General features: G+C 37.3%; 2 protein-coding genes across 3 annotated transcripts; one reads left to right on the top strand and one right to left on the bottom strand.

The window, feature by feature from the left end:
* Positions 1-26: 26 nt before the first annotated feature.
* On the bottom strand, positions 27-2,893 carry eIF3b (eukaryotic translation initiation factor 3 subunit b). Its single transcript, XM_018011372.2, has 4 exons — positions 2,681-2,893; positions 2,231-2,546; positions 622-2,174; positions 27-560 (listed from the first exon to the last, which is right to left on the bottom strand). Exons 1-4 carry the CDS (start codon positions 2,793-2,795, stop codon positions 472-474), a joined length of 2,073 nt encoding a protein of 690 aa, XP_017866861.1. The 5' UTR covers positions 2,796-2,893; the 3' UTR covers positions 27-471.
* Positions 2,894-3,395: 502 nt separating this feature from the next.
* Spred (Sprouty-related protein with EVH-1 domain) lies at positions 3,396-13,085 on the top strand. 2 transcript variants are annotated; one of them, XM_018011375.2, is made up of 7 exons: positions 3,396-3,924; positions 4,877-5,301; positions 8,305-8,482; positions 8,563-8,731; positions 9,797-9,876; positions 9,940-10,015; positions 10,081-13,085. In XM_018011375.2, the coding sequence occupies exons 2-7, from the start codon at positions 5,282-5,284 to the stop codon at positions 10,860-10,862; spliced, it is 1,305 nt and encodes a 434-aa protein (XP_017866864.1). In that variant the 5' UTR covers positions 3,396-3,924; positions 4,877-5,281; the 3' UTR covers positions 10,863-13,085. The 2 variants fall into 2 exon arrangements, with proteins under 2 accessions (XP_017866864.1, XP_089327691.1); XM_089471565.1 differs by lacking the exons at positions 3,396-3,924; positions 4,877-5,301 and adding an exon at positions 7,991-8,146.
* Positions 13,086-13,293: the final 208 nt, after the last annotated feature.

The following is a 13,293-nucleotide window of genomic DNA, read 5'->3' as shown; positions in this document are numbered from 1 at the left end:
AGCCCTCCCTCATTAAAAACGTTCAATGCCTTTTCGTTTTCCTTTTCTTTTTGCTGTTCACATACAAATACAATGCAAATTTACTTTTAATAGTTAATAATGTGGCTTCGGTCATGTTTTCTTATTTTTCTCGTATTTGTTTTTCGTGTTTTGTATATCAAGTTACAGTTGTTCGTGAGCTTGACTTTAGTTTATATAGATTTATGTGTGACGTTACTTTTGTGCTTAAGGATCGAATTTTAATGGATATTTGAATATATTGTGTGCATATGTATGTAACGCAAGCTAGTTAAAATATGTTTACGCTTATTTTGTAATATTAAAGCGCGACGTGGTTTTAAAGAATGGCGTCCCGATAAATAGAGACCTTTCGGGACGTCGTCACGTTGCGTTGCTCAAGCCTTAAGACACCAGCTTTAAAAAATTGTGAAAACGGAGGGGGGATGTGGTCGCGATTGATTTGGGGGTCGTTTACTCTAGCAGGGTTACTTCTTCCTTGACTAAAAATTCAACAACTTCCTCATCAACTTCATCGGTCTCCAAATTATCCGTATCCACATCTGTAAAATGGAAATGATTAAATTACAAATAAAATTGATTGTAGTCTAAACTTCAACTTACGCCCTCGGAGCATGATGCGACGGCTCTTTTGATCCTTCCATTCCGCAATGCGCTTGTTGCGGTACTCCATGAAGGTCTCTCGCAGCTGTGCGCGCTTTTCGAGCAACTCCTTGGAGGCACGGGTCAAGCGCAGACGATCCTTCTGTTCAAATATAGGATAATATTTCTTCAAATTTTTCTTGATCTCCTTCTGCTTCTCTTCGCTAAGTAGCGTCGGTGGTCGCGGGCGCCAAAGGAACTGCACAAAGTTCTTCAAAATGGTGCGCCTGATGATGCGACCCTGGAAGGTATACATATTAAAGCCGGTATCCTCTTTCACCTTCCACGATGAGACGCCAGTGACGACATAACGACCAGTTGGATCCCATTCCACCTCCGATGCACGGAAGTGATCCGGCGATGCACTGATGATGTAGTCATTCGTGGTATCAACGAACTCAAAGGTGCCCATGGTCAGATTGGCCATGACGATGAATTGGCCACGTGGCGACCAGAACAGATGAGTGCAGGACTTCTTCTCCAGCCGCTTCACAAGGCTGGGCTTTACTCCCTTATTCACCTCGTAGAAGCTAACATTGGCGGAGTTGGGCTCGCCGTGTATAATGGAAAACTTGTTGCCAATAGGCTCCCAGGCAAAAGCAAGAATCAGCTCACGTATTTCCACCGAATCCACGGGTATTTCCTTTTCGCGCATGTGGAATATCTCGAAATTGTAGAACATGCCCAGAAACTTGACGTCCAGCTCCTTCTTATCCTTCTTCAGCTTGGAGTAGCGATCGACCTTAACACACAGATAATCGCCAGACTTTTGCCAATGAAGCTTACAGTCGGCCACATGGAAAAGATTCTTGTTGCGAATCTCCCGCTTCTTGGGGATCTCCATCAGGGTGACACGTGCGGGTATTTGATTCTGCTCTTCCACCCAGTAAGCGATGACATTGTCCGTAGGCGACCACGAGAAGCCGCGTATGCCCGCTATCTTGATGGACTTCAAGTCAAGCAAGTAAAATGATGGCGTCTCGTAGATGTGAATCGAATTCTCGCCCATGCGTGCCACAAATTTGTCATCGTGCGACCAGCGGAACATTGACAACACAGACATGCCATCGCCCACAAACGAACGCTTCTCAGCCCCAGTGCGTATATCCCAAATGATGATCTTTTGACCCGTTGGTGTTGGGCCATAGGTTACCAAATAATTCTCACATGGCGAGAATTCGACGAATTGGGTGCCAGGATGGGGAAACTTTTGAATTTTCTGGAAGCTGCTGCCACCCCAAATGGCGACTCCGGGTTTGTGGAAGGTGACCACATAGGTGCCCAGAGGCGACCACTTCACAAACGTGTCCGTAAAACGTTCACGTGTCTCCAGCTCATTGGGTTCGGGCAGAGTGTTCTGCCAGAAGCCAACCTGCACGCAATTCGGTGCTGTCTCAGCCGCTACGCAGTACTGATCATAGGCATCGGGATCGTTTATAAAATTATACAGATCACTCTGTACCTTAAAGGGTTGTACAGTCGGCGGCTCCCACTTCTCCGGTATATTTTCATACCTATAAAGTAAAACTTGTTATAGTTTTTGTTTTTAATTAGCTATTTGTCAACTTACTTCTGGAAGTCTGTAAACAAATTTACGGCAAAAGTATAATTCTTGTCCAGGCGATGGTTGTTTAATTTCTTGACTGCATCCTCAGCCTGACTGGCGGTCTTGAATTCCATGAAGGCATAGCCTTTAGTCTTGCCCTCCTCATCCACCGGATAGACAACGTTAACGATTTCACCGCACTGCGAGAACAGCTTGTTGATAACCGATTTAAGCTTTTCCAGGCGGCTTGGCTCTACTTTCGGCATATTATCCACTACAACGACACTTTCAACACCATCGGCTTCGGATGGGCGTTGGGCCAGCATATCTCCCAATAAATCTGTCATATAATAAACATTATTGCATTTCTCATAGAAAATAATGCACTCTTTGAGGTTATGTTTGTCATCTCTTTTTGCAATTGTCGGCAATGGCTTGTAGCGCGTGTGCTGCGCTGGCAACCATCAAACTTACCTTCATCGCTAATGTTGTCCACGTAACCGGGCGGATCATCGAAATTGGGCTCCTCATTGTAGTCGCTGTCGTTTGCGTCCGCGCCCGAATGCTCCTCACTTTTCTTTTTAGCCATTTTCAGCGTTTTATTTGCGAATTATATACGGCAGCCGATTTCCCGCAGTCATCAAACACACACACGCACATAAAAAAGGAAATGTTAATGTTAGATATGAGCGATAGTTACTTACCTGCTACTTGTAACAAGTATAACATTGTATCGATAAATTTGTGTACGTAGTTACAAATTAACAGCGAAAACAATAACAGTTACTTAATCGAAATCAAAAATCAAGCTTGCAAGCTATTGAGAAAACACTGAAATCCTATCAACTGTATTATATTAAATTATATTGTAAGCGCCAAACAAAACTAAATCCCGCTTTTTTTTAAATTATTGAATAAAATAACAATTTAAAAATATTTTCGATAACGCAGAAGTAATGGGATCATTAAAATTATGAATATTTCGATATACCCAACATCGATGCATTTCAAAAGCCTTTTAAATGTTGTTATTCCTTGCCATATACACAAATTGTTATGCCAAAAACTATAACATATAGCATTGTCTTTGAGCATATGAACTTTTTGGTTTCACAAATTGCGTCGATAAGTTTTTGATTAAATATTCTTTGCTGTTATTAACAGTTTGGAAAATGTAATGTTGTTGTCCAAGTTATGTTAAGTAACATATCTGTTTGGAAATTCATTCTTTTTTTCCAAACGAAGAAGTAGTAGGTGTATAATCTGCACAAATGTAATAAAAATGAAGACAAAAATCAAATATATAATTTAAGTGAGCCCATTGCAATAAAAAAAAAAAGAAGCCATAACAGATAGCTAATCAAAACGCAAATACAAAATTTCAATGCCATACGCAGTTGCCACCTGAGATCAGAATTGCTTTTGTCTCCAAAGAGACAGGTTGTAAAAAAAGTGCAAAGAATCAAATAAATTGCCACAAAGTAATTGGTGAAATGTGTGTGCCATTGCAGAAACGTGATAAACGGCATAAAATGCGAAAAGCTGTTATCCAATAGAGAAAAATTCCGATACACCATGTCGCCCCATCTCTGCTCCGTACGCATCCGCGCCCGCACCTGCCACCTCCTTCACGGTCGTTATGCCTGTGCGCTAAGTAAAAAATCCAACATATACTAACCTAAATTCGTAGTGCAAAAACGAAAGGAAAAGGAAACGAAGTAATTAAATAAAATGAAACAAAAGCAGCCGAAATGCCATAACAAACTGTTAACAATACCAAAATGTTACAAAATATGTATTTGTTATGTTATTCCAAGTGATATACTTGAATGTGAATATTATATATGTATGTCAAAAGCTGCAGGATAGGCAATAAAAAGAATATATGTTATATATATATATATATACATCTATGTATGTATTTATATATACTATGTGTATACATGGAGAAATCGCCCAAAAATTGTTCTACCTCACTTTCTGTGTGGCTGAGTGTGTGTGTGTGTTACCTTTTTTTTGTATATGCGCAAGCGACGCTCTCATAGCAAGCAGCAAGTGAGAGTCTAAGAGAGCGAGTGGTCCAAAACGCAGAGTGTGAGAAAGAGAGAGAGAGAGCTACCAAAGCGCCTGTAGCCTTGATAAAATATATGAATGAAATTTTCGTTTTCAACGCAAAGTGTTTTTTTATTATTAGTTTTCATGCTTTGGCTAACTATAAAATCTAAAGTTTAAAATTGAAATGAATGTTGTCCATGCCACTTGTCATGTTTACTGGAAAGTAAAAACTAACCAATAGGCGCAATAATTTTGTATACAGGAGTTTTGTTGTTGTTTTAGCTGGGGCTGGTGCGCTCTCGATTTCGATACAGGCTCAGCCTTGCGTGCGCGCTCTCTTGCTCTTTTTGAGATGATGCCTGTTACATCTTTGTTGCTTGGAAAAATTCGGACATATATTTGCTCCATGAAGTTTTTCCACAGTGTTTGTCTACACGCCCACATAGTGTGTGCGAATATGTGTGATTTTGCGAGTGTATTGAAAAACTAAAAGTCGCCCGTTCGTCGCCGTCTGCTGCTTTGCTGCTATTGCAAAAAAGAAATCGCTTTTATAAAAAATGATAACATAATTTTCGCATTTAGTTAAATATAACGGGGCCTGCTCTCTCTTCGTAGTTTAAATTGTGTCTAACACTCAACGAGTTTCCAAACAGTTGCAAAGCAGTTCGAGTCGTCTTTCATATTGTGCCAAAAAAAGAAGAAAAGAAGCAAACGAAACGAAAAGAAAAACAACAAAGCAACGAAACGCATTACCAACAACAACAACTACTACTACAATAAGTCAGCTGAAACGACCATCAACAACAATTGAAGTACTCCAGTTATCTTCTCGTCTAAAGTCAGCGTAACTGTAATAATTACAGTTACACTTCTTTGTTGTTGTTGGCACTTGTTTTTCGGAAGTTTGTGCAGCAGCAGGCTCTGAATGTCTTTATGCTTTAATCATGGTGTATTTTGCCACCAACAAGAACAACACCGACACTATTCGCTGCTATATTAGAATCTTTCTGATAACAAATCATGACAGAAGGACATGAAAGGTAAGTCGAAACTCTGTCGTAAATATATTGCATTATTTAAGTAATCATTTAAGTTGACGGCGTTGCCAGATCAGTGATGAGCCTAAAACTGGCTCTTTATGTACAAACGTACGTGCCTTAATTGCTCCCGCTCCCAATTTAATTTAAACAATTGTTGCCAATTTACCAAGCGCAAAAATACAATTTAATTGAACGAAAATACAAACAAACATTTCTGAATGAAATACGGCACTATTCAAGGCAAGTTAGGCATGAATGAAATGTGACTCATTTGTCTGTCTGGTCAATCATCCAAGACATCCGCATATTAAACAAACACACACACATATATTTAAACATGCAATATTTATGTACATATATATGTGAACACAGGCAAACATACATACATACACACATGCCTGCATATGTATTGTGTATGGTGAACCGCCGTGTCAATGTCTCCACATAGTCTGTCCGTCGCCAGTTTTAATGAATGAAATGGAATGCTAGCAACTATCTTGTTTTTTTTTTTTTCTAATTGTTTTTCTTGTTTAAAGCGTAGCGCCCCCATTGAAAATGATGTCACTCGCTGATGCCCTGCGCGTTTGTTTGCTTCTTTATGTGCCGCATATTGAACAATTTATAACAGGCAGTGGCAGAGGCGAAGGCGGAGACAAATGGCTAGAGCTATAGCTAAAGCCAAATCACTTTAGCTAGGCTGTTTGCCATTTACAATTTGAGTACCACCAACGTCTGCGCAACAGAAACAGAAACAATAATAATAAAATACACACAATAACAGAATCAAGGTTCTTGTAGTTTCATTCATGCCTTTGGTTCGACATTTGCTGCTTGGAATGAACGGCTTTCATTTGCATTTTGCATTGAATTTTCATTCATTAAACTACAAATATACTTTTTTATTTATAAATACATGCATACATACATATGTATGGATGCATGCATGTAAATTGTGTAAGTCTTTCTGCAACTCGTTTCGGTATTTTTGATCCTCTACTTCAACAAATACAATAACAGTTAATTAATAATTGCATGCATTTTACACATAAATAGATCCATATGTATATGTATGTGCATTATATATATTAGCAGCTAACGCGTATAACATAACTTTCTTTAAGAAGTATATTTCTGGACTAACATATAATACACATATGTACACACACATGTACGTATGCAGATCATAGACAAATGCTTGAAACACTTGACAGCAGTGACTAGCTCCTGTTACTTTGCACACATACAGACGCTGGGTGCCCGATTCTCTTTGTCTCTCTCACTCTCACTCTCATTTTCTCTGTCATACGCATGCGCTCTGTTTGGAGTTTGTCAATTGGGGATTTTGTTTCTGATTTGGGACTTTTAATTTTTGCTTGAGGCAGGCTTTGTCTTCTGTCTGCAGTGGAGTTTTGTGAATGTATGTGTATGTGTATAAGCATTTTCATCGTTGACGGTATGTGTACATATGTGTGTTACATGCATGTATGCATATATATATGTTTTGCCACACATGCTTATGTATCTATCATAGTGGCAACGCTGAGCCTGCGTTTTTTTAAGTTGCCACCAGGGCTACAGAAAGCTTTTTTCAAAATTCCAATTGCATTAATGCATCTGTCGCGGCCCTGATAGTAGAAATTGCAAACAAATCGCGTTTCATTCATGGTAAAGCAGCCACATTAATATCCTTGGCCAGACATGCTGACGTGTGCGTCCTACCTTGAGCGCGAGCATGCACATATACCCATATACATACATATATGGGTATAAATATATGTATACAAATGCGCTTTATCGCTTTGCAAGCTGCTGTGGCTGCCACTAGCTAGTCCTTGACATAGCTATGACGTCGTTTTCTGTCTACTTTGGTAGACCCTCTGTGCATTTTCATTCTGTAAAATGCTTGCCAAATCTAGGACAAATGTATGTATACAGCCATACACAAATACAGGCAGGCAGGCAGGCAAGCGAATGGAGTCAGCGGCGACTGGTTACAACTCCTCCCTAAAAGCTTTTTCATTGAGTAACTTTGCGATTAAAACTCCATTTCATACTTCTGCGCAGGTCGTGAGCTGCTTTGTTCGCTTGTGGGTCGAACCTGTTTCTGTGTGCAGCTCCGTTTTGTTTTATTTTTTTAAGAATGAAACTCAAAATGGAAGTTTCACAGGTTCTTGATTCATATATTTTTGCTACCCTTAATATACAAACTCACACAGACCCCCATGCAAACGTATATGTATATGTGTGCTTGTAAGTTTTATACATACGGAAATTGTACATCAATGAATAAAAGCTTCTATGTGTGTGTTTGTAGAAATAGCCTTAATGAATGCATATGCTAACAGGTTATACTGGCAAGCAGAACAGCTAATTATATATAAAGGATCAAGAGCCAAATCGATACGAGCGTAGAATATGTGAATATATTGATTATTTTAAATGTGTGATATCAACTACGTGATATATAAACTATGTAGTTGATAATTTAAATATATAAATTAACTACAGCTCGTTGCCGAATTTAGGGTGATTTAGAGTCCGTCTCTCTTGAGCAGCTTTTAGTTTATTCTGGCTTTGTCATGAGCAGGTGTGACACAGGTGCTGCATATGGAGTCGGCAAGGCTGTGCTGCTATGGCTTCGTTGGCCGAAAATTGAATTAGCCAAATTAGCGACACTTTTAGGTTATCAGCCGGCGTAATATACATAGCTGAGAGCTAATGCCACAGGCTAATGCAGTCAGTTGACAGCAATTGTAGCAACAGTAACACAAGCAGCAGCAGCGGCAGCAGAAATAATGTCCACAGTTGCTTATCACAAACTAAGCTTGAGGCGCTCGTTCAGCAGGTGTTTTATCGATATTTATCGAACTAGTTATATTAATATCATAAAAGTTTTAGTTGATTTTGAAGTATTATGTTTTACAATTAACTATGTAAGAAATATTCTAAATTGTAATATATATTCACTAAAATATTCTTCTTCTTTTCTATCCAATCTTGCAGCGACTTCTTAGTTACAGTACGCGCACAGGTAATGACCAGGGACGAGAGCACCGAGGGCTGGCTACCGCTGGCTGGGGGTGGTCTGGCAAATGTTTCGATACGTAAACGTGCCAGATTATCCCCATTAGCATCGGGTCATGACTACATCATCTATGGGCAAAGAATCTCCGATCAAAGTGTGAGTAGAAACAGACATCCCTATCTATGAGGATATTACTGAATGAATGCATGTTTTTCTATTCGGTTCCTTTTTTTCAGGTTATTTTAAGCTGTGTCATCAATCGTGATCTGAAGTATTACAAAGTAATGCCCACATTTCATCATTGGCGCGCCGGCAAACAGCGCAACGGACTAACATTTCAAACAGCAGCCGATGCGCGTGCCTTTGATAAGGGCGTGCTGCGCGCCTATAATGAGCTAATTGATGGTATGATCACTCTACCCACTATCCATGGATCCTTTCCCAATCCCATTTAGCTGCATGTTGCTTAATTGATCAAAACGAAAAAAAAAAAAGAAAAACACAATCGATATATTTTCTCTCGCTTCTTTTACCTATGCAAATATACGTTTATCATTTATATCTCTTTATCACACACGCATACATACACATACACGCGCACACACACACACAAACCTTGGCTAATTACACTTCTCCTTTAGACGTTGCATTTAGAATTTTTCGCCTTCATTAACTAATACAAAATAAATGTTTTATGCTCTTTTTTATAAAAAAAAAACTTGCTACAAAATTACAAAAAAAAAAAAAATTAAACATTTTATTGGAATTGTGAAATTTGTTTCAAAATTAAAACAATCATTAAACCAAATTAACAAAAAATATATAATTTTAAAACAAAATTGGTAAGTGTTCAAGGAGGTTTCTTTTTTAAACAAGTGTGTGCGCTGCATTTTTATTATTAATATAAAAATAACTTTTTTGATAAATACTTGATGTACAACTTTCATAAACTTCCTGCAGAGCCTAAAAATCATTTATTTTAGACATACATTAATTTCTGTTCAGAGTTTCCTTAAATATGCAAAACAAGGACAAAACATAAAATTTACGATATATTTTGAACACTCCTCGTATATTATGAAAACTGATTTATAATAGTTAATATATTGATATAGATTTATATACATATATCAATCTTAAAGTGCGTATTTCTCATCAAAGATCCACAAAAATTGCAGCGCAAACCAGCTATATAGAAAATCCGTAGTATTTTATTTCATTTTAATTTTTTCAACTAGTTTACACCAATGAAAAACATTTAGTAAATGAAATTTCTGTAAACTACAATTGCTTAAACACACTCTCTTAACTCTGTGTATTTGAATATGCTTTTCTTCAGCTAAAAATTGACAATGCTCTCTTAACGCTTCATATTTGATTTGCTTTATAGCTTGTATTGAAATTAGCGTGTGCTTGGCTAACGTTTATTTGATATAACTAATCAATTTCTTCAAATATATATATATATAGGACTGGCGAAATCTAATCCCACTATAATATGCCCACCATTGACCAAATATGATTCGGTTGGTGAAGATGATGTATTCATGGTGAGTTGGAAAATGTTTAGACAACCAGATGAGCAAAGCTTTCTAAAATTATACCATTTCCAGACCCTGGACTTACCTGTGGAAAGCGAAAGTTTACAAAAGATACATTCAAGCCCCGAAGGCAGCGAAAAAAGTCACAGTAATGAAATTAAAAACTTCTTTCATTTGTTTATATGAAATTAATTGATCTCTATTGTTCCACAGAAAGCGTCAGCGAGCGCCATAAGGATAGCTACAGCAACAATTCCGATTCCGAGAAACTACCAGCGGCTACCATACACTACATATCGACGGAAAAAACATCAACGGCTCCGGGCTCCGGCAGCGGCAACACTGGCAACGTTGGCGGCTCCACGGAGGGGCCGCCGCCGCCGCCTCCACCTGCAGGTCAGATAGCGCCCAGCGAGAATTACTCGTATGTAACGCTGACGGCTGTCCACCATGACTACAACTATCCAGTTGTGGAGCAGCCAGTTGGCGCCCAGGTGCTGAATGCACGACGCGAGTCAATCAGTGCATTGAAGAAGCGCAATGCTTTGGAGGCGGCACAGGCAATGGCCGCTGCACAGACATCGGCGGCGGGTGGAGCCAATAAGCCGCTGCACAAACCCAATGTATCGGATATACTCAAGAAGGAGACGCGCCTGCGTTGCCGCTACTGTCACGAGCTGTACAGCGAGGATTTCAATAGGCGTGGCGCATGCGAATATGCACCAGATCCGTTTCGCAGCGGCTACGAGTGCATCTCGGGCATGGGCTGTGCACGCTGTATGATCTATCACTGTATGAGCGATGCAGAGGGTGAGACCGCACAGCATCCTTGTGATTGTAGCGTTAGCGAAGCGGGGTGCACCAAGCGCTGGTTGGGCCTGGCGCTGTTGTCCCTATTCGTTCCCTGCCTATGGTGCTATCCGCCGTTGCGCGCATGCCATTGGATGGGCATACAGTGCGGCCTCTGCGGAGCTCGCCATAAACCACATGTCTGACATTTGGAGGCTAGATTGCAAGGACAGTACGATGACGACCCCAGCACCAGGCCCAGAAACCAACAGCAACCTCACTCTGACGAGAATACATATAAGAGCCAGCTATTGCGACTCAAGCAGCGGCAGTCGCAGTTGCAGCAACCGCAGCCTCAAAGGCACTTTTATAACTGGGAACTCTCCCATAGTCTGGGCGCGCCCCAACAGCAGCCGCCGCAGCCGCTGTATCTGATGCAGCCGCGCAGCAATAAGGCCGCTCAAAATGATTATGGTAGGCTTTTATTTTGAAAACTGACGAAATGACAACGAGAGTTCAGTTGCTGTTATGTTCCGTTCTGTGCTATTCTATCATTGCTTTCATTTGCCAACTTTTGTTTTGAGTTATCATGTATCGAGTTCAAATGACACCATATGATTTGCCATAGATTATTGTATATAGTAGAGCAGGTAAACCACTTGCACTTACCGTCTATAGGTCCATTGAACATCCACACTTATCAGATTCAGCATTGAAATAATTGTAATTTATATTTTAGAACTCTTAATTATTAATTATACTTTTGTAAAAACCGGGCTATTTGTTTTATATATATACATATACATATTCATATTCGTATCATATAACAATTGTAGTTATTTTTAGTTTTTTAAGTTTTTTGCTACTTACATTTTGTTTACAATTTGAAATTGGAGAACAGTATTAAAGCCAATGTCAGGCGTGACGGATATATCTAGATGCCAATATAAGCAAATTTGTGCGTAATTCCAATTCGTTTATAGTTTTAACAGAGCGTTTTCCCCTCTCAAAGAAATTACGCCGTAATGCGAAATGAAAATGAAAAGGCAAAATTGAATGCAAATGTTGCGGGAAAAAGAAACTAAAAATAAAATATAAAAACAGCATACAATAAAAACAAAAAGGAAAAAGAAAAAAGAACAAAAAAGAACAACACTTAATGAAAAACTACAAATTGTTTTTAAACCCTTCAAAGCGAACAACGTCAACTTGCAGCAATTTGTGTTTTCAATTGTTCAACAAGAATTCAATTATGTCAAAAAAATTTGTTTTGCAAAAAAAAAAAAAAAATCTTATTCATATTCATTTTCATTTAAAAAAAGAATGTTTTTGACTCTTCTTAGGGCTCATGAAGATTCAAAATATTTCTTTTGCAAAAAAATCACACAATCCTTGTTTCAAATGTTAAGTTAATGAAATAAAAAAAAACCAAAAACAAAAACTAAATATGTTGTTATGAAAACACAAAATTGTTGCAATTGCGCGGCTGCATCGCTTAAATAAACCTTTAATTAAAAACAATTTGTAATTTAACCCATACAAATGAGTAAAAACTCATTTAAACAAAATACTTAAAAACAAAAACTCATATATGCAGTTATATATATATATATAAATGTGTATAAAACGTATTAAAGAATGCAAAGAGAAAAAAGAAAAGAAAAATAAATTACTTATGTGCAAAGAACCTAAGTAATTTTTGTGTATTAAAAATGAAATTAATAATAATAAAAAGCATTAATTTATTTCTTACTATAAATGCATATTTATTCAAAAATAAGCAAAGGTTGTGCAAACACACATTAAAAAACAAAAAAAAAATCAACAAAGTATATTAAAAATAAAACCTTAAAACGGGCAATTGTTAGTAAAAATGCAAATGCTGTATCTAAAAAAAGTGAAAAAAAAAAAATACAAAATGAACAAAAGTTGTTTAGATCAAGTAAACCTACCACAAAGAAAAAAAAAAACAAAAACAAAAAAACTTTGAACAAAGAACAAACACTCAACAAAAAGTACAAAATGTTAAATATACATGTTTAATTTTAAATTACTTTTATTATTTAGTTAAAGCTACAATAATTTTTAACATGTAAAATGATCCACAAGCATGCCAACATACAAAACATAAAAAAAAAAAACAAAACAAAAGAAATATAAAGTATATATATTAAATGTATTTCAAATTTTAACTGTGCATAAATAAACAAAAAACAAAAACAAATTAACTTTCAATGCGCAACAAAGAATAGAAAAAGAACGAAGACACAACAAAAATACGGACAAAACTAGAAGTCAGCAACAATAGTAAACATTTCGCTACATTATTTATTAACAAATTATCACAACAAAAAGTAAATATTCTAGAGATTAATAGTTAATTGCAGCAATTTGTTGAACACCAAAAAAAAGAAAAAGAAGAAACTAAATTTTTCAATCAATATTTTGGTTATTTACAGTACATAAAATGAAAACCACATAAAATTATGAGTAAGTAGCCGCATATAAAAGATGGCATTAAAAAGTAAACAAAATAAATGATATATTTATTCATATAAATGTATTTGAAATGTGAAAAAGAAAAATACAAAAACAAATAAAACAATTTAATAAACAAAATTAAACTATTTCCTTTTT

This window comes from Drosophila arizonae, chromosome 5 (genome assembly GCF_054131065.1).
Source record: "Drosophila arizonae isolate 15081-1271.41 chromosome 5, UAZ_ARI_1.0, whole genome shotgun sequence".
Classification (NCBI taxonomy): domain Eukaryota; kingdom Metazoa; phylum Arthropoda; class Insecta; order Diptera; family Drosophilidae; genus Drosophila; species Drosophila arizonae.
This window is presented reverse-complemented; position numbering and strand designations above follow the sequence as displayed.